At 41.1% G+C, this 19,712-nt stretch overlaps 2 protein-coding genes across 3 annotated transcripts; one reads left to right on the forward strand and one right to left on the reverse strand.

Annotated features, from left to right (window-relative positions):
* Window positions 1-571: 571 nt before the first annotated feature.
* On the forward strand, window positions 572-16,320 carry UFSP2 (UFM1 specific peptidase 2). The gene is made up of 12 exons (XM_059817681.1): window positions 572-626; window positions 2,560-2,638; window positions 4,445-4,625; window positions 4,705-4,771; window positions 5,096-5,253; window positions 6,058-6,250; window positions 7,768-7,914; window positions 8,371-8,535; window positions 9,884-10,008; window positions 12,053-12,129; window positions 13,610-13,734; window positions 15,159-16,320. The coding sequence occupies exons 1-12, from the start codon at window positions 585-587 to the stop codon at window positions 15,243-15,245; spliced, it is 1,446 nt and encodes a 481-aa protein (XP_059673664.1). The 5' UTR covers window positions 572-584; the 3' UTR covers window positions 15,246-16,320.
* Window positions 10,787-18,437, reverse strand: ANKRD37 (ankyrin repeat domain 37). 2 transcript variants are annotated; one of them, XM_059817682.1, is made up of 5 exons: window positions 18,389-18,437; window positions 17,882-18,034; window positions 17,116-17,207; window positions 16,338-16,567; window positions 10,787-11,307 (listed from the first exon to the last, which is right to left on the reverse strand). In XM_059817682.1, the coding sequence occupies exons 1-5, from the start codon at window positions 18,413-18,415 to the stop codon at window positions 11,012-11,014; spliced, it is 798 nt and encodes a 265-aa protein (XP_059673665.1). In that variant the 5' UTR covers window positions 18,416-18,437; the 3' UTR covers window positions 10,787-11,011. The 2 variants fall into 2 exon arrangements, with proteins under 2 accessions (XP_059673665.1, XP_059673666.1); XM_059817683.1 differs by having other exon boundaries at window positions 11,266-11,495.
* Window positions 18,438-19,712: the final 1,275 nt, after the last annotated feature.

A 19,712-nucleotide genomic window follows, 5' to 3' on the forward strand; every position in this document is an offset into this window, starting at 1 on the left:
CAAGGAATCGGTAGGAAAGGTGAGGAAACACCAATGTTTTGCCACAGAGCGCCGACACCAGATAAACCATGGCTGGTTGCCCAAGCTAAAGAAAGCTCAACTCACGCACTACACCACCGCGCGCCGGCCCACTGGTAAGCGCGGCAGCACCGCAGGGCATGGAAGGCCGGTGAATCAAGAGGGAACCGAGCGGCACCGCGGCACCTACTTACCCAAGCCGTTACCTCACTCGCATGAGACCGCCGCGGACGGGAGCGAGAGGCGGTATGGCGGCGGGGAGCGCCCGGCGCCGCCGCCCGCCTTCGGTTGGTGCCGGTTGCCCAGGAGGTGGAACAGCCCAACAGGCAGAGCGGGCGAGCCTATCCTATTCCCCCCCCCCGGCTCCCTGCATTGGTACGGCCCAAGGCGATCGCGGCTGCGCAGCACCTCAGTGCGGGTGTGCGGGGGGAGGGGTGAGAGGGCGCACCAGTAGTCACGTGGCTCTCGCGACGGTTCCTGCCGGCGGGGGGCGGATAAACTGTCTCCCCACCTCTCCAGCTCGCGCGGTACCTCCTCCCGTGTGGGAGTGTGCGTGCGCGGGGAGGATGCGGTCGGGCTCGGTCCCTGCCGCGGCGCTGACGGACGTGGTGAGTCCGCCCCTCCCCCGGGGACCCGGCGGGCGGGAGGGGGCCGCGGCGGCAGCAGCGCCAGCGCCTGGCGGCGACGGGGAGCTCCGTCCTCAGCGGGGAGGGGAGGGCTCGCGCTCGGGCTGAGCTAGCGGCGGGGCCGGGGTCTTGCCCTGGAGGACCCGCGGCCGCTCCCCCCTACACGCGAAACGGCCGCGGGGGAGCGGTCTGCGGCGCTGCCCCGTCCTGTGGCGAGCGGGGCGGGCGGGGGGGGGCTGGTGCCGGCCTGCCCGCGGCCGGGCGGGTGCTCCGTGGCGGCCTCCAGCCCCCCGGGGCCCCGCGGGGGGCGTGTCGAGGCCCCTGGGGCAGCTCAGGGTGCGGGGCCCAGGGCGTGCCAGACGGGGCGGTGGCACCTGCCGCGCTGCCGCCTTCATCCGCCCCTCGCAGCCGCCGTTCCCTGTCGCCCTTGGCGGTCTCGGAGGAGCCTGCGTGGCTTCTGCCGGGGCTTTGTCGGAAGACCTCGTCATCCGGATGAGCCTCTATCGAAAGCCCAAATCCTTTCTTACTCATTTGTCGGAAGACCTCGTCATCCGGATGAGCCTCTATCGAAAGCCCAAATCCTTTCTTACTCATTTGCAGAGCTCTGCTTTCATTCCTGAACCTTGTTCTTGTGTTTTAATAATTCAAATAAAAGCCATCAACCCGGGCAAACTTTTTTTCACGTGCTGGCACTTGTGGATCCCACGGTCCAAGACCTTTTTAAAGTACATAACTGCGTTCACTGAAATAGTTCAGGAACCAAAACGTCAGACATTACGATCTTGACTTTTTTGTTTCTTGGAGTAAACTTTGGCAATCCAGAATCACAGAAATCTGAAAATCCTTCGCCCAAAGCTGAAAGTGTAGTGCTTACATTTTCATCAGGTGTACATTTTCATCAGGTGTGCATATCTCTTTATATATTTCTGCTTAGAATACTTTTAATGGAAAGAAAATTAGTCCTATGTTTTGATTCTTTTATTTAATTAATAATGATAGCATTGCACCTGGAAGTTTCCCATCCTTTGTAAGTTATGTGATAAGTCCTTCAAAATTGTCCTAGTGTAATTATTCTAACAGGTGTTCGGTGGTTTTCTTAAAGCAATTAAGTCTGTGAAGCTTTTCTTTTTGTGGACTGTTAGATTGAGCAATACCCACAGTCTTCTGGGCTGTTACCTTTTGTTCCTCTCTGTGCTGGCACAGCTGTTTTTGTAGCGGTACGTTGAACCTGCCTGGATGAAAGTCTTCTCAATAAAAGGATGGGTTTCCATCTGGATGAGTTCTCTGATTAAGTTCATGTTGAAATGTCTGCAATGAGCAGTTGTGGGGACACAGAGCAAGGGCTTTGGAAGGGGAAAGAAACAGCTGGGTGGTCTCTGTGCTGGGATAACCGGCTCTTCTGTCAAATGTGAAACTCAGCCTGGGTTCTAGAGGTTGTGTGCCTGCCCCACACCCGCTTTTTTTTTTTCCCCTGAAGCTGTGATTTCCTAACCAAAATGCATGCACACTTACAGATGTGCTTATTTACCTTTCTGCTCTAATGCTCCTTGATTTACTTGAGCTGGAAGAAGACCCATAAGATGAGCAACATGACATTTGGATTGAAACAATGACATTTTAACCAAAATATTTCTAAATGGTAAAAGTAGAAAATTAAGACTTTCATGTATGGGTAGGAAATGTGTTTTAAGGACTGTGTGTGTAGCAGCACTCATGTAATTGAGGTACTGGCTCCAGCAACTGTGTGCTGCTGTTCCACTCGGTTCCCTGTTTATTCACTGGCCTTTTGTACCCTGAGCAGCTGCAGTATTTACCGGTGTGCTCGCACAGTGTGGCATAATAACAGTCAATTGTAACTGGAGAGAAAGAATGTTCAAATAACTATTCATTTTCATTGCTTCTTTTTTCTCCTTAGGTAATTCTAGAAGCTATGGACATACTTTTTAGAATAAGAGGAGGCTTGGATCTTGCATTTCAGCTAGCAACTACTGATGGTGTGTCTATAAGACTATAATAGATTTCTTAATAAAAGATTATTTATGTAAATGTTAATTAACTGGCTATGATGTTTATTTTCATGGCATTCCTCCTAAACCCTGAAAGATTATGTCAAAAAAAAGTTATTCTTAATCTCCATTAATTTTCTGACAGTCTTTCTACTGTATGTTTTTTATTTTAATTTGAAGTTAAGTTTAAATATCTTTCCTACTTTCAGATGTGTTATTGGGATCACTTTTCAGTTTGATCCCAAAGTTGACCCTGAAATTCTAAGCAAACAGAGAATATCTTAATGACAGTGAATTTGGTAATAATAGGATTATATTAATAATACGGTTTTGAAATTGTGGTCTAGTCTTTCTAGAACAATAGAGAAGATGAACAAGCTAACTAGTTATTCTACTGAATTTAGACGGGATTGGCTACTGCAATTCCATGTGGTAACAAGGGACTAGACCATATGGTGTTATCTAGTCCCACATTCTTGCATAATGTGAAATTAACTTCAAAAAAATCTACTCGAGGCTATCAGTGGCCATTGAGCTGTCAGAGTGCAGAAGGAGGGTGTCTTTAGCTCAACTGTAGGTCATTCTGCATTTTAAAAGGACATGTCTTTACTAGAAACTCCGAATTCGGTGCTAATGAACCTTGAAAAGGAACTTGGGCTCATTTCAGTTCATGATGTGGAATAGAAGTGTGGAATAGGTTGGCCTAATGCACACTAACGTTTTATGAATTGCATCCTCCGAGAAAGGCTATTTATTTGACTTTCTTTACAGTGTAGTGAATTTTAACCACAGTGAAGCAGAGTGATACTGAGACTGTCCAAGTGCAGCATAATATTCTCCAGAGAAATAGTTAGTATGTGAATATGGCAGACCACTCCTTTGAAGGCAGTGAGGTTTTTTTTGGAGGAGATTTAGCTAAATATGTTGGGGTTTGTTTGATTTTTCTAATACTGTAGCTTTTATAGACCTTTAGATTTGGCCATTATTAGTTGTCTTTTGCACTAAGTTATTGTGTTAAAGAAATACAGTTCAGCATAGTCTTTCATAGCTTGTTAGGCTTTGTGTAGCTTGTTGCATTATAAGTAATGTTAATCTCCTCAGTGAGGAAAACAGTGCTGGTAATGTGCAAAAGTTGCTCTGTCATATCCAGTATTGGTTCAGGCTGTAAGGAGTGGGTGAAATTTAAAAAGTCAAAAGCTCTGAAAGACAGACGTCTATACCAGTAGTAAAAAGTCAGGCTGACCAGGGTGTGGCTTACAGTTACAGGTGTACATTGGCCAAAATTTTGGTCTGCAGCTGGAGTGCAAGCCTTGCTTTTCCAAAGATTTAGTATGTTTTTGGTTTGTATTTCTGGATAATGATATGAAGTCAGAAACATGTGACTCAGATTGAATCTTTGCAGTATTTACTCAAAAGACTAAATATAACCATATGTAGAAGTTTGTACATAGGATTTTGTTTGTAACTGTAGGCTTGGTTAAGAGTTATTGATGTGAGAATTGACTACGGTGTAGGTTTATTCTTCTGTAATTCATTCAGCTCTTCATATTTGACAGCATCTGAGAGAAACAGTACACTTTTGTTCAGGCAGGTATGAGTGTGAATATTTGAGACGGACCTGCTAAGTGAAATCTAATCTCAGTTTTTGTTTACATAGCCATTTTTCTGATCATACCAGCACTTACGTTTTTATTCCAAGTCAAAACATAGCAATTTTTTTTTAAATGTAAGCCCAGCAGCTATAACAAAAGTGAGGGAATTTTCTAGGCTAACTGAATCCTTATTGTGTTTCAGAGGCATCAACAAAAAAGGCGTTAGGATATGTTTTCAGTGATCTTGCAAACAAACTGTCCTCAGATGTCCTTGTACTAAGAATTTGCCACAGTTCAGTCTATGTGTGGCCTAACAATGGTAGGAACACTGTTCCAGAGCTGACTGATGATTCTGCTTGTAAGGAGATAAGACGATTTATACAGTGAGTATATTTAAAAATACATATTTTTTAATAGATTAATTTCATATTATAGAAATTTCTCTTTCTGTTGATACTTCAGACTTGATCAAGATGATGAGACCAAACGAAAGCTTGGGAAAAAAAAGGATAAAAAGTTACAAGATATGGTATGTGTCTCACCACACTAATAAATTATATCAGATAACCTATCATCTAAACACTTTTAGATCTGCCCTCCCTAGGCTTTTCTGTACACAAATAGACATTGACATGACTTAAAAGAATCCTTTTAAAGTCATTGAGACTCAGCATGAATGCAGAGATGCACCTACAGTAGATCAGTACGTAGAAGTTTGTCTTTAACATGACTAGCTTTTTTAAACCCAATTATTTCATTACTGAGTTTGATACCAAATATCTACAATCTTACTTTTGCCTTCTTGGTGCATGTGTTGTTGGAGGTGTACTATTGGTGTATTTATTCTCTGCAGCAGCAGATAGTCAATATAGATCTCATGTTGGAAATGACGTCTTCCTTAGCTGCTTTGGCTCCAGTCATTGAAAAGGAAAATAAGGAACACCACTACGTTAATATGACATTACCAGTTGATGTTGTTGTATCTGTTTCTCCAGAAGAAACATGGGGACAGTAAGTGTTATACTGAACTTGTAATTTTTCAGCTTCATTTCTTCTTTTTCTTGAAATAATGAAGTAAAGCTATCATTAATCGGTTTAATGAAGTACCATATAGTATTTTTGTACTGGAATTTTAACTGTATAAATAATTAAAGCTACTATAGACAGTTGTTAGCTTTAATCTCAAGACACAATCTTTTGGTTATCTACAAAAGGTTCAGTTTATCAATGTCTGACAGATTTGATAACTCATAATCATTGCTTAGCAAGGAATTCCGAAAATAAGGAGAATGTTCTAAAAATTCTTGTAAGTATGTGAGTGTATATAAAAGTGAGAGTTGGAGTGTATTTGATGAGTCTCTGTAATCTCAGTACTACGTTAGGGGCTGCAGCTAGGTAAGCGAAGGTGGAAAATGTTAGAGTCTTCCTCTGCATTTTTAACTTGCATTTTTTCCATAGGATTTGACTCCGAAGGACGCTAAATGGGGTGGATAAAATGCAAAAAAACCCCATATAGTCATATCTGTAACTTCTATTCAGCAAATACTCATAATGGTTGTGTTTCTGATATAAGACCAGGGTACCTGCACTTTGGAGGGTTGAATCACTAAGGAGTAGTTTCTGTGTGCAGACATGCTTTGAGTAAAGCACAGTGAGGTTCTGTCTTTCTCTGTGGGAGTGGAAGCATGGAAGTAGTAAGTTCATTAGGCCAGGTGCAAATATGCATATAAGTATTGTGTAACTATCAGAGCTATGAGAGAAAGTGATCCACCATCACTGTTCTACTTTTTAAATGTTCTCCCTTATACTTTGCAGGGTACAAAATCTCCTGGTGAAAGCAATTCACAGACAATTAACTGACATGGAAAGATGTATCATGAAATACATGAAGGGAACATCAATTGTGGTACCAGAACAATTTCATTTCCTGTTACCAGGAAAAAATCACCTTGTAACAATCTCATATCCTACAGGTATTTCAGATGATCAGCTGGAAAGTTACAGGAAGGTAAAGCAAACAAATACTAACAGAACCTGATTTTTAAAAAAAAAAAAACCAATATTATTACTGTAACTGAAGCAGTGGTAAAGCTTTTCATTTAGCCAATGTAGAATAAATACTAACAGATACTGCTATTTTTTATATTTATTTTTATTATAAATGAAGCAGTATATTGAATGTGGAAGCTTGATTTATTAGAAGTTATTTTATAAAATGTGCCAGATACCATTTTTGTAAAGGAACAATAGAAACTTTAAAACCACATAGGATTTGTTTTAGATAAGTTTTATCTGAATTATACTTCTGGTACTGTATTCTTTGAATTTCTCCACTTCCGTGGTAGAATATCAGATTACCTGTAGTGTGTTATGACTTTCAAGCTTTAACAGGTGTCCTGAAAGGGTTAGGGTTGGGGTTTTTTGTTTGTTTTGGTTTCTTTCTTGGGGTTGTGTGGTGTTGGGTTTTTTGTTTGTTTGTTTTGGGAGGGCTGCTTTTTGTGGCTCACAGCTGACCAGCCTTAGCTAGCTTTTGTTTGGTTGGTTTTTTCCTTCTGGGTTGGCACATCTAGAAAAAAGGAATATGGATGAGGTGGAAAAATGTTCTGATGTGGCAGTCCTTTCAGACTGAGATGTGTACCTGGCAGATACCAGTTCGGGTCACACTGTTAGACATACTGAGTGTGTGGAAAGAATCTTCTGCTGCCTTAGAGGTGGAGAAGCCATGGGGATTTTTCATTTTCTTCTTCCCTGTGCAGTATCACTATGTATATAAAACCTAATCTATTCCTTGCATTTGCAGAAGCCTCAGGCATTAGTGGCACTTTAAGTCTTTCCTGCTCTCTCTCTCTCTTCCCTTCACTTTTATAGGCTGATTGCTAAGTGTTACTGTAGCTAATGTAGTTAGGTTCACTGTTGGGTCATCTGCATAAAACATATTGCTTGTGTTACATTATCCTAGATGATCTCATCATTCCTTTCACTCTTAAGCTCTGTGAAATAAGACAATATATGTCTTTAAATGTGGCTGCTCTGTTGTAAACAGTGCTTAAGAGATTTAAAAATAGACAGAATCTGCTTAAACCATAAGCTCAGTATGTTAACTTTGTCTCAGTATGTGGTATTTGTATGTCTTCAATATCAGTTAAGATTATAATTCAGTGTGTCCATCTATATGACTACATAGACAAAACTAATTCTTTTCTGTTATGGTGTATTTTATCATGCTTTCACAAGACACTTGTCACTCATACCTTCAGTGGGGCTCCAGTGGCAGGCGTTACATAACAGGACTCCATAAAATAGTGGGCCCTTTAGCTAGGAGGTAAGCCTGCAGGAGTTTCCTTTGAGAGGTGAGATCTAGTAGTAAATGGACATGCTGAATATTTAATGAAACAGATTTTAATATATTAATTTGCTAAACTATGCTGTTAAAATTGTTTGTTTTTATTGTTACTTACAATGTGATGTTTCTTTCAGTCCAAAATTTGAATTGTGCTCTTTATTTTTATTCTAACTTGCATGTAGGAATTGCATGGGTTATACAATCTGCCTTGTGACAGACCATATTTCAAGAGAGCAAATGCTTATCATTTTCCAGATGAACCATATAAAGATGGATATCTCAGAAATCCACATTTGCATCTTAATTCACCGGGTACAGAGTCTGGTATGGTAAGTTTAAACTGAAACATTTTGTAAGAAATTACTTTTTTATTTTACTTGAGACTTGTTGTTAAGCAATTTAGATAGTCAATATTGTATAGATGAGAAAGTGAAGTAACTGTCACGGCCTTTTAAGCAAAAGGGCTTCTGTGCACAAAATGGCATTGCTTTAGCTATATTTGTCCCAAAGAAATTGCATTTTCTTGAAACAGGATGTACACATTTTTAGCATGTGTTTTTGAAAGTTTCTCAGAACCAGGACAAGAAATTAAAACTATGAATGGAGATGTTTAGGAGACAAAAAAGGGAGGAGTAATCATGTGTGAATAACAGCTCTTCAATTCTTCTAAAAGATTTGCAGTCCCCAATTGAAAGCTTTTACAGTGCAAGTGACAGGTCATATGACTTCTCTGAAAATTGATCCAAGTGTGATCAGATTCATTTGTATTATCTCTTTCTGTGCAGGTTTATTTAGTACATGGTGTGTATAGTTATCACCACTATATGCAGGATCGGATTGATGACAGCGGTTGGGGCTGTGCTTATCGGTCTTTGCAGACAATCTGTTCTTGGTTCAAGCAGCAAGGTTACATTGATACACCTATACCAACACACAAGCAAATTCAACAGGTACAGAACATCTAGGCAGATTAATTATTTTATGCATATTTGTCTAGAAAAGTTTTTATAGATTACTTTTAAAATATCAAATTCATGTATTTGAGACTTTGGATTTGTGTGATATTTTTAATTTACCTCTTAAATTTAACTATAGTAGTTCTGAATTACTATTTTTAACAAGTTTTATTATAGGACATCTGTCTCCAAATGTTTATCAGTGTCGGGTGACATTATCTGTACAAATAAGACTCATTAAAATAGTCTTCTAAATATTTCCTTGGATTAATGTTCTATTAGAAGCTCAGATAATGACATTTTCATTGTTTTTGTCAAATGAAAGAAAACAAAGAAGTCAATGTGTCATATTAAAATCAGTTTAAAACTCACTTTTGTCTTCAGTGACAGCTGGATTAGTCCCCAGATGCTATGCATTGATTTACTGCTTTCTTTTGCAACTTTGCCTTTGAGAGTAGTGGGCTTTTCCTGTTTTTTGAACTCTCCTTCACTTCCATTTCTATTGTGAATTTGAATGCATACCTGAATATGTTAGTTTCTGTTAATTCACTGAAGAAAACTGTAGGCTTGGGTAGCTAATATTGTATGCCTAGCAGGAAATACTGCAATTCTAAAATTCTAAAAATAGTTATTTGTGTTATATTTATTTATTGATCATTTTTAGCAAAGTTTGATTCAGTCCATAAAACAACTTTCATCATACTTAAACAGGGATGTGAGCACTGAAGTTAAAACTGCATTTCCTGAACATCTTTGTCCACACCTAAACCTAAAAGCAACTGAAGTCCATGTACTCCTCCTAGTATTTTTAGACATCTAGAAGAGGGCAGCAGCCTTCAGGAGACTTTGTGGGCTTTGTATCCTGAGCAGAAAAGGCCCCTCAAGTGCTGCATGTAACGTATAAGCCTCAGAATGGAGAACAGTTTAAAATAAACCACAACCTTCAGTGTATTTCAGTGGCCTCTTCCTCAGAGCACTATTTTAATGGATCCTTTTCTGAGATGCTTTGAACAGGAATCCAGGTACTTCAGTCTGTGAAGTGGATTCTGCAGTACAAATGATGCACTATGTTACTGGACAGTGCTCACCATCCCAGCTTGAAGTCTCCCTGTGGACCTGGGGTTATATTCTGTGCTTATAGGGCACTGTCTGTGTTAGTGTTCAAGTGGCATTTCCAAAACAGAACTGCAATGAATGAATTCAACATCTGTTTGTCTGCTTTTGACCGGCTAGGTTCAAAACACGTTCCCATACATATAAACCAACTTTGTTCACAAAAAGTGGTGGAATTGCCTACTATATGTTGTTGACATTTGTTTTTCTTCATCATGATGTTGCAAAGGCACTGGTTGATGCTGGAGACAAGCCTGCAGCATTTGTTGGGTCACGGCAATGGATTGGTTCGATTGAGGTACAGCTTGTTTTGAATCAGCTTTTCGGAATAACATCAAAAATATTATTTGTCAGGTAAGAATCAGTATCTGCTGAATAGCTCAGTAATTATTAAAAAGACTGAATGCCTTAAAATGCAAATTACCATTATGAAACATGGGCTAGTAAAAGAGATAATAAATCTTTTAAGGGTTCTTTGTTCATAAACCCTGTATTTCTCCCTTTGGTTGTGCTAAGTGCTTACAAATGAAGGTGTTGCTAGATTTCTTGTGAGCTTGGGGTTCCAGTTTGCAGTCTCCATAAATTGCGTAATGATATGCAAACTGATGTGAAATTCAGCTTATTCCTTTGCACCACAAACATGATTTTTGAAGCAGGCACACAGCCTGGTGGTCATCATGAACCGAATGCATACTGACAGTAAATTATTACTTTGTCCACACAGCTAACCCATCAGTTCAGGATTGAGGCAGATTGCTGAGCAGCCTGGAAATAGTGTTCTCTTTTCTGGGTTTGTGTGACAGATAAAACAAGGGATTTGTTTGTGTTCTGACAATCTGACACCCTCATGCACAATAAAGAACCCTACAAATATATTTGGGAGAAAAAGAATAATGTTCAGCATTTATCAGAATTAAAACTACTGGATTTCTGTCATCTAGGCAGCACTAAGCGGACTAAGAAATCCCTGAAAATTTTTGTCATAAATAACAATCATGAAATAAAGAATATATACTAACTTAGTGTGTATGAAAAGTCTAGTCAAACAAAATACTACTCATGAGTTATGTTTATTTAGAATATCTACAGTAGAATTTACTCTAAAAGAGCATGTGGCGATGGTGATTCTTAATGGTTCTTCAATATTTTCTGAAGCTTTATACAGCCAATTTTAATCTTTTTTTGTTCCAGAGCTTGTATTTGCAGATGATCCACCTACTATTTATAGCAGCTGTGGCAGGCCCTGCCAGTATGAAGGTTTTTATTCCTGCACATAAGAATATAGAACAGATTCCTTTGTGAACTGGCTAGGATTGTTCATAGTGCTGCTACAAGGGAGCACCAATGTTTTTTAGGACTATGAAAAGCCAATGTTACTACCATGATGAGAAGAAGTGGTGTCATGCATCTTTTTCAGCTGGTCACTGGCAGTGGATAGCATTTTTGTCTTGGGCTTATTTCCAGCTAGTATCTCTAACTCTTTATGGAAATAGGACTTCACAGCTGCACCAGCAACACGAGTACTCAATCCATTATTTAAAGGCACCGTTTCCAAGAGTTCCAGTTTTGTATTCCATCTGCATTTAATCCATCTCTCCAGGCACTTGAGAAGCAGGCACACAGGCTTTCTTTGGCTTTTCAAAAGGTTAACCACTATGTGAAGAAATACAAAGGCAAGATATTAAAAATATCTGTATTAATTTCCTTTCCTAGCTTCTGTCACCACTTTTGGGAGTACTGTCAGTCTTCTAAGGGGAATGTGAGTCTCTGGCGTATGTCTTCAGCTCCACATCCTGGAATACGTGCATGTATTTCTCTTCCGTGTAGACTTCTGTCTGTAGCTGGTCCCCATTGTTGAAAGGGAAAGCAGGGAGATTATAACAAAGCTAAGTTCAGTGTTGCTTTGAACAGATTACTAATGTTGTTTGAGATTTGATTTCTTTAAAGCCAACATGGGTATGAGTGGAAACCTATCTTAAGAGATGTCATGCTAAACACCTTTATCAGTGCCTTACTTTTGTTATGTTTCTGATGAAGTTCTGTTACTTCAGACTTCCCCTTGCTGACAAATGTAGCCAGTCTGTTTTTCAACCACTTGAAGGGGGGCATTGGGGTTTACCAGCTGTCCCCACTGTGGGGGACAAGCAGGAGGTGTGTTATAGAAGCTGGAGGACTCCAGGTGCTCCTGTGGCAACTGGGCTTACAGCAGATTCATTGGTCCAACCAGAGTCTGTAAGTTGCGTTTAAAAAACTTTTTTCAGATTGTCCCAGGATGTTTATACAGGAAAACTCTAAGACACTTTCTAATCAGTTACCTCTGCAGTTAATGAGTATAATGGATAATTAGAGAATTAAGCCCAGTGAGGATGACAAATCTATTGTTGTTTTTCTTACCCAGCCAGGGTTCTGAACTAGCATTGCAGGGAAGAGAGCTTGCTAATCATTTCAAGACTGAAGGAACTCCAGTTATGATTGGTAAGTGCTTGAGTATCGAAGAATGCCAATGAAAGTGCGTGGCCTCCCTATGCTAAATTTCATTTTGGTTAGAACTCATTCCGTTTACTGGACAAGAGTTAATGAAAACTCTAGATGCATTTGAAACTATGCTTTTCCCCAGGGAGCCTGAAAAACAATACAGTTTAGTCTGGCTGGTATCTTTTCACTCAGTATTTCTCCCAAGCTCAATATTAAACCTGCTAACAAAAGTCAGTCCTAATGGTGTTCTTAAACTGCTGTTAAAGTCAGAACTCAAGAGCTGACTTCTACTCTCTAGAGGACCAGAGGTTCAGTTTCCCCAAAACTTCCCATCACAGAAGACTATTGTTTATCTGGCTTTGAAGAGAAGGGTATTATCCGAATTCTTTTTAAGACCAGTTTTAATAATCTGAAATGTTGGTAACATTAGAAATGCCATTCGTAAGAATGCTGTAACTTTAATTGAGCTATTTCTAAGACAGCTGTAGTTTAGAAAATGAAGAATATTGAAAATACCATTTTGAATGTTAATAAGATTTTAATCTTAGCAATTTTTGCAATCTGTATTTAGCACTCCATAAAGATAGTTTTACTCTCTCAAATTAGAGGTGCCAGAAGTCCAGATTTTGGTATGAAATATTCTTGGCCTTTCAGCAGCCTTTGTCTGAATTTCAAGAATTTAGAATCCTATATTGAAAAGTCTTTTAGACTGTAACTTACCTTTCCCTGTAATGCTCTCTTGTGGATTGGCTTAATTTTTGTTGTTGTTGGGGGCGGGCAGAGGTTGGCTTTTTCGGGTGGTTTTTGGGTATTTTTTGCTTGTGTTTTTTTGGGGATTTTTGCAGTTCCTATCTTTTGTGTGGAGTCATTACTGCAGTATCCCAAGGACGTCAACTTGTCATGCTATCTGAAAGAAATGTGCAAGAGTCGGCCTGGGGCCAGCTCATCAAAATATCCCCTTTCTCGGTTTGCAGGCTAGAGAAAGGGGAGTCAGAAATTACTACTCTGCCTCTAATACCTGTTGATGGAACTTAGTAGGAAACAGGAGATAACCCTTACCCAGAAATTCTGATTTCTGTTCTAATTTTAGTCCTTTTATGATCAGCAAGTTTTCCAGATTCCTTTTCTACAGTTAAGTTTCTTTAAAGAAAAAGTGAGCAAAACAGATGTTTGAAATATATTCTTGACTTCATCTGGTGGAAGTGCTGAGGATTTAACCCGCCTTGCTGACATGGAAGAAATTTGGAAAGTAAATTCTCTAGTTGTAGTAGGTAAAGTAAAATAAGTAACCTTCCCTAGTTGCAGTAAAGATATGTTGTTTAGTAATGTGAAGAATCTTATGTAGGACAGCTTCAGAATAATTTTGATAACCAAGCTGATCTGCTAATAGAAAGCGTTTGATGTACTTTTATTTTAGACTTGCACATTTAGCCAATCTCAGTGAAAAAAATTTTAGCAATTTGTGTTCCTCCTATTTTAGGTGGAGGTGTTTTGGCTCACACAATATTAGGAGTGGCTTGGAATGAGATTACAGGGCACATAAAATATTTGATTCTAGACCCGCATTACACTGGAGGAGAAGATCTGCATGTTATTTTGGAAAAGGTGAGGCTTGATGCATATGCACATGTATATACATATGTATGTGTGTATATACACTTAAGTTTGGCACTAAACAAATCATGTATAGACCAATACAAATTGGCCATTCTATGGCTTCTCCGTTCCTCATGGAGGAAGTGCTGATCCCAGTTAACCTGCCTAGATGGTACTTATTGTTAGTTTCTGAAACTTAGTGTCTTTGGAGAAGGGTCAGCAACTACATGAAGTTATTAGAGTACAAAGAAATGTTCTTCACTTTCTCTGAATTAAACCATCTCCCCTTTTATGCAATAGTGTATATACTATAAATGTGTTAGGTATTTTGAATGGCACACCATTTTACAGGCTGAACAGTTTTTTCTGTTACTGAAGCAGAGAAGATAACCATTTATTTAAAATTTTTAATTTTCTTTTTTAAAAGCCAACACTAGGCTTTCTCAAATCAGGCCTTGAACTAAGTTTATAGGGCAGGTACTGAGCTGTTTTGAAAATCTGGGAAAACTCTAAAGAACTGATGGGTATGTAATGTTATTTCTGTATTTAAAGTTACTAAAAGGGATGACATAGCACATTACAAAACAGTAAACATAGTGTTGGAAACTTACACTGTGAAAGTGGCTAAATCATCCTATAGGTGTTAATATGAAGAACAGGAAAGAAATTGATTACTTAAGCTGCAAATAGCAACTTTTATTTCATGTCTTTGATACCCTTGGGTTGGGCCCAACTAGAAAAGCTGCTGAAGAAACATTTTGCTAGCCCCATAAGATCAAAGCTTGAAATGAATATAGAAAGAAACAATTTCCAAAGAACATGTGGAACCAAAGGCTGTTACAGCTACAAGGTGTGCAGGAATGGTCCAGGAGGATAAAATACAGCCAGAAACCCCTTTCCTCATCAAAAGTGGCAGGGGAGAGGAGGAACTGAGGTGGACTGTAAGTTTGTAGGTCTTTTCTTCAAAAATACCTCATATAGTTATGTGGTACTCTGCAAACTTAAGAGCTTTGTTAGGCTGTTTTTCTGCTAAATTATGATTAACAGCACACCTTCTGATATCAAGAGCTCTGTTTGGCTCTGAAATACCAACTATTACCAAAGAAGGCAAGGATTCAAGACAGGAGAAGTGGAAACGGCGATAGAGTTTCAGAATAATACTAGTCTCTCTGTAACAGCAGAAGGTAGTGGGGAGAGGGGAGAAGAGATGCTGCTTTTTAGGAACTGAGCTGGGGTCGGGAGGGAGGAAGGGAAAGAGACTCTGTAAAATGATTTCTGTTTTTCCAGGCGTGTAGAGAACTTTCTGAAAATGGTGTGTCGTTGCCTTCTATAGATACTTGAAAATAATTCATACAGCTTATATTCAAATTAGTAACAATAAAATAGATACACTAGTAGTAGATTTAAATGCTATCTTATTTTTTCTTGGACAGGGTTGGTGTGGATGGAAGGGCCCAGAGTTTTGGAACAAGGATGCCTATTACAACCTGTGCCTACCTCAACGACCAAAAACTATTTAAATTCTGCTCTTGTGCTAGAACACGCTAAGCCAGAATACTAGCTGATCTAGATATAACTGTCTTGTTATTTATCAAAATAATGCTTTAAGTGAATCAAAACCTGCTTGAAATAGAAATGTTTCTTGAGTAATTAAATTAAGAATTTTAGGGTTTTTTTAAATGAAACCTCAAAAAATAAGAACTATTTGCTGTGAACTGTATTTCTTACAAATGTGTTTATTAGGTAACTAATACTCTCTGGGCTAGGACAACTTTATGTTTATATAGCATTTTTTGTTATGCTAAAATCTTTACAGATTAATTGCCTAGTCCTTTTATTTTATGGAATTCTTTCTTGCCAAAAAGATGAACTGTCCTCTACATTTCAGGTTCCATATAGCCAGCTGTCTTGTGCACTATGAATCTGTTCAAAGGCATCGTTTGCTGCTGGTACTGTTGATAACAGCATTTTAGAAGGGGAGTGGGAGAAAAATGGCTATATGTACTGAATTTGACGAACTTTGTTCTCCTACTGACACAGGAAAAAAATGTGAGAGAATTAATTGTTATATGCTCATTTATTTATAGCTGTATGAATACAGCTATTAGAGGGAAGAAAAAAAAAAAACCACCCCCACAACAGTCTTCTGTAAGAAGTAAAAATAAATGAGCTTTCCTCCTTCTCAGAAGGAGACAACGTACCAGCATGCACCTCTGACTACTCGGTGCATAGTCTAGTCATGTTTCTTCAGACTTCGTATTCCACTTAATTTCATTTTGGGATTACAAGCTGTTTGTTTTGTCAGCTAGGAGACAAGATCTGTCATGTGAACAAACAAGAATAAGTCTGTAGCTATTCCATCAGTAAAAGTACCTATGATTTCTCCTCCCCCTCCCTTCCCACGTTAAAGTAGCCTTTTCAGTGGCATTCCCCATGCACTATCCATTTCTGGTAAGACCGTAACCTTAAATACCTATGCAAGTTAATCCTTCCTAGCAGGCTTCTATATCCAACTGTTATGTATCTAACACCAAATTTATTTACTTAAATGCTAAAAGCATTTAAAGAAAAGAAAATACTCTGAATTGTAGTAAACCAACAGTGTTACACACCATCTGATCTTCTCCTCTTCCTGCTTATGCATCTGCTGGTTTTGCTTTCTTGTTTCTGTGCAGCTGGAGCCTCTCTTGGCAAGCCATGTTTGTCACTTGGTGAGTAGCTAGACTGTCCTCTCAATTTCATTGTCTGAGTGTGCTGAATTGTTGTGAGGAACTTGGCACATTCCAGAAAGCCGTAAGCCAGTGCCAGGTCTGCTGCTGTTTGTCCTCTGTTGTTGCACAAGCTGAAACATGGAGTTAACAATAACCGTTCAGTTGTATTGGAATACATATTATGAGCAAGCACTGATCAAGATTAATTAAGTGGTAACTTTAGACAAAGGTATAAAAATAAGTACGGAAACTCAATACCAAGAAGGTTTGTCAACAATAGCATGGGCCTCTACTCATACAGAGGGCTAGTATTAAATGCACCAAGGAATAATTATTTTAAATAAATTTGGCATTAGACTAGGACTGGCTTAGCGTTATCAGTAAAGCAAGAGGAAGGTGAGCGTAGCATTAATCAGAAGGGAAAACTAACTAACAAGGAGAACTTATGATCAGGAACATTCTCTTGCAGTTGCTATAGAGGTCTTTAATGTGGATCTAAACAAAAGTGTATGGTCTATGCTACTTTAGTGTTTATGGCAGTGTTTAATAATGCTCTTGTGACTGTAGGCATGCTACGTTTACAGTTTTGCACACACATTCTGAACAAGAAAAAGTACTGTGCAAAATACCTGTATCCTTTGACACTGTTACTGAAATGACTAAATGTAGCTCAACTTACTCAATTCTGGCATCACCAGCAACAAGGAGAGCAAGACATTCCAAACTCCCGACTTTCGCTGCTTTATGAATTGGGGCTTCTCCAAGGCAATCCTAAAAACACAGTTGATACATAGCAGTCATGTGAAGGGAATAGGATGAAGGTATCCTGTTGTCCAACATGACCGTTTACAGGGTGTTACTCAACTTACCAGTCTGTTGTGAGTTGAGAGAGAGATTAAAGGAATAGAGCTAGTAACTGCCATTAAATGTTTAGCGTATACATCACAGCAAAGTAGAAGTACTGTCCAATACTCATTGTTATTTACAAAGAATACACTCTGTACCCTGATTAACAGCATCTTTCAGCACTGTTCAGGGATTGCTGTGACTGACAGCTTGCTGCTACCATCTAAGAGGTATAAGCAAGTTAAACTTTGCAGCTAGAGGAAGAATCCTTACGTTTACTGGAAGCAGGGCCAAAATTTCAGAGGAAAAAGGAAGAGTCATTTGTGTAAAAGAATTAAGTTCTTTAGACATCTGCATGCAGCACTGTAAGTGTGAAAATTGCATTATACATAGCAAATGAAATCGCTAATGCAATATAGACAGGATTTCTGGTTTGTGCTAGAATAAAGTTACTGTAGAATAAGCAACCCCAGATACCTCAAGCAATACGACTATGTATATAAAACCTCTCTGAGATAAAGAAATATGTAAACAATATAACATGGATTTACTGCCATGCCAGATTATAAGTGGGAGAAACAGAACTTCTGTATTTTTACCTGTTGGTTCAAATTCGCTCCTGTCTGTAGTTGCCAAAGTAGGAAAAAAGCTTCACCGGCACAAGCAGCCAAGTGAGCTGGAGACTGACCAAAGGCATCTGCAGGTGCGTTCACACCAGTTCCTGCCTCGAACAGATTGCTGAAACTATCAGACTGAAATAAACAAGATAGATTTAAAAAAAAAAAAAAAAACAAAAAAACCACAACAAACCCCACAATGTTATTGCCAGTCTAAGCCACGGCAAGTCCAAGAACACTGCGTCATAGCAGAAACCATCCCCCTTGCAAATCATCGGACCTTTATGTTCCTCGAGACAGCCCTTTTAAAAAAAAAGCAATCCAAGCACGACTTTTTTGGCTTTTCATCTCTCAACCAGAAACACAGATCGGTATCGGCGGTGCCCCAAGGTATCTAGCAGCCGCTCCGGGCCAACTACACTTTGTACGGTTCCGTGGCTAGGCTCCCGGTAGGACAGAAAGAACGGACCGACCTGCCCCACACCTCACCTCTGGATTGCAGTCCAGCATCAACATCGCCTCCCGTCGCGGAGCAGGCCTGGCTCTCGCGGCTGCGGGCGGCCGTCCCTGCCCCCCCGCCTCCCGGGCTCCGGCAGAAGGGGAAGCCCTGGCTGCAACCCCCGCCCACTGCCGGGGGCCGGCCGCGGCACGTACGCAAACGGCAGCACCCGGGCGGAAAGCCGCCCGGCTCGGCACGGCACGGCACGGCCCACGCCTGGCGGCGCGGGGCCCGCGGCGGGCGGGGCGGCCCAGCACGTTCCTCGCACGCCGGCGCGGGCAGGGCCGCCGCCGCGGAGAGGAGGGCGCGGAAGCCGTCCGCGCCCGCGGGGAGAGCCCGCCGCCCGGCGGTGGCGGGGGGCGGGGGCCAGAAACAGCTCCTGCCGTTGTCGTCAGGGGGCGCACGGTGCCAGTGGAAACCGACGCCCCTGCCGCTGGGCGCGCCCGCGGCGGAGGGCTTCGCTTCGTCTGCCCTTGCCAAGCGCGACTTCCAGCGCGGTTCTGCCAACGTGCCTGAAGGCCGGTTCGGAAAGACTACATCCAGGCAGACTTGGATCTAGGAAAGAGAAAAATAAAATAAAAAAGAGGGTTCGCTTGGAATTCTTCCCCCAAAAAGCTTGAGTCGGCATAGAGAAATCCCCGCTATCTGCCCGCCCGAGCTCTGCCGCTGGGCTGAAGGAGGCGGAACAGGCGAGAGGCCTTCAGCCACCTGCGCCTGCAGCCAGGTCACCGCCAGCCTGCCTGGGGCTGGGCCTGGGGCTGGGCCTGGGGCTGGGCACCGGGGTCGGGACAGCCGCCCGCTACATCGCTGTTCAAAGCACATTCGCAAAAACTGAATTTTCATTTTCACTTCCTCGAGCGCCGAATATCCCAGCGAGGGTCCGACGTAACACGCGGGCCAAGGTCGCAAACAAGCTTTCCGCCCATAGACCGGTCTGGGCTGGAAACCAGAACCAGCCACAGCCACGCTCAAAGGCAGTTACCGCCAAAAAGAATTGCTTGAAATCTATTTTGAACGCGGTGACAGCGACGTTTCATGGTGGAACCCACTTCCCCCCCGCAGAGCTTTCACACTCCACGTCCACGCTTGCCGGGGAAGGCAGGGCTGGCGGAGGCGAATGCCCACGCGCAGAGGAACCGCAGTCCCCGCCGCTGACTGCTCCGGGTTTGGCAACTGCCTGTCCTTTCCATGCTACAAAATCCAGTTTGAGAAAGGATTCAATTGCCACTAACCGTGCCTCACAGTTAAAAGCCTGAAGAGACGTGAAGAGCAACTTAACCCAGTGTCCAAGGTATACAATTCTGGTTCCGTACC

This window comes from Gavia stellata, chromosome 5 (assembly GCF_030936135.1).
Source record: "Gavia stellata isolate bGavSte3 chromosome 5, bGavSte3.hap2, whole genome shotgun sequence".
Lineage (NCBI taxonomy): Eukaryota > Metazoa > Chordata > Aves > Gaviiformes > Gaviidae > Gavia > Gavia stellata.

What these genes read in the sequence shown, in the direction of transcription:
- UFSP2 (XM_059817681.1), top strand. Translation starts at nt 585, where the DNA reads ATGCGGTCGGGCTCGGTCCCTGCCGCGGCGCTGACGGACGTG. An exon ending in GAGATAAGACGATTTATACA is followed by an intron (nt 4,626 to 4,704) that starts GTGAGTATATTT and finishes TTGATACTTCAG; the next exon opens with ACTTGATCAAGATGATGAGA. An exon ending in AGGAACTCCAGTTATGATTG is followed by an intron (nt 12,130 to 13,609) that starts GTAAGTGCTTGA and finishes CTCCTATTTTAG; the next exon opens with GTGGAGGTGTTTTGGCTCAC.
- ANKRD37 (XM_059817682.1), bottom strand. Translation starts at nt 18,415, where the DNA reads ATGTTGATGCTGGACTGCAATCCAGAG. An exon ending in TGCTGGACTGCAATCCAGAG is followed by an intron (nt 18,035 to 18,388) that starts GTGAGGTGTGGG and finishes TGTTTATTTCAG; the next exon opens with TCTGATAGTTTCAGCAATCT. An exon ending in GCTGGTGATGCCAGAATTGA is followed by an intron (nt 16,568 to 17,115) that starts GTAAGTTGAGCT and finishes TCCATGTTTCAG; the next exon opens with CTTGTGCAACAACAGAGGAC.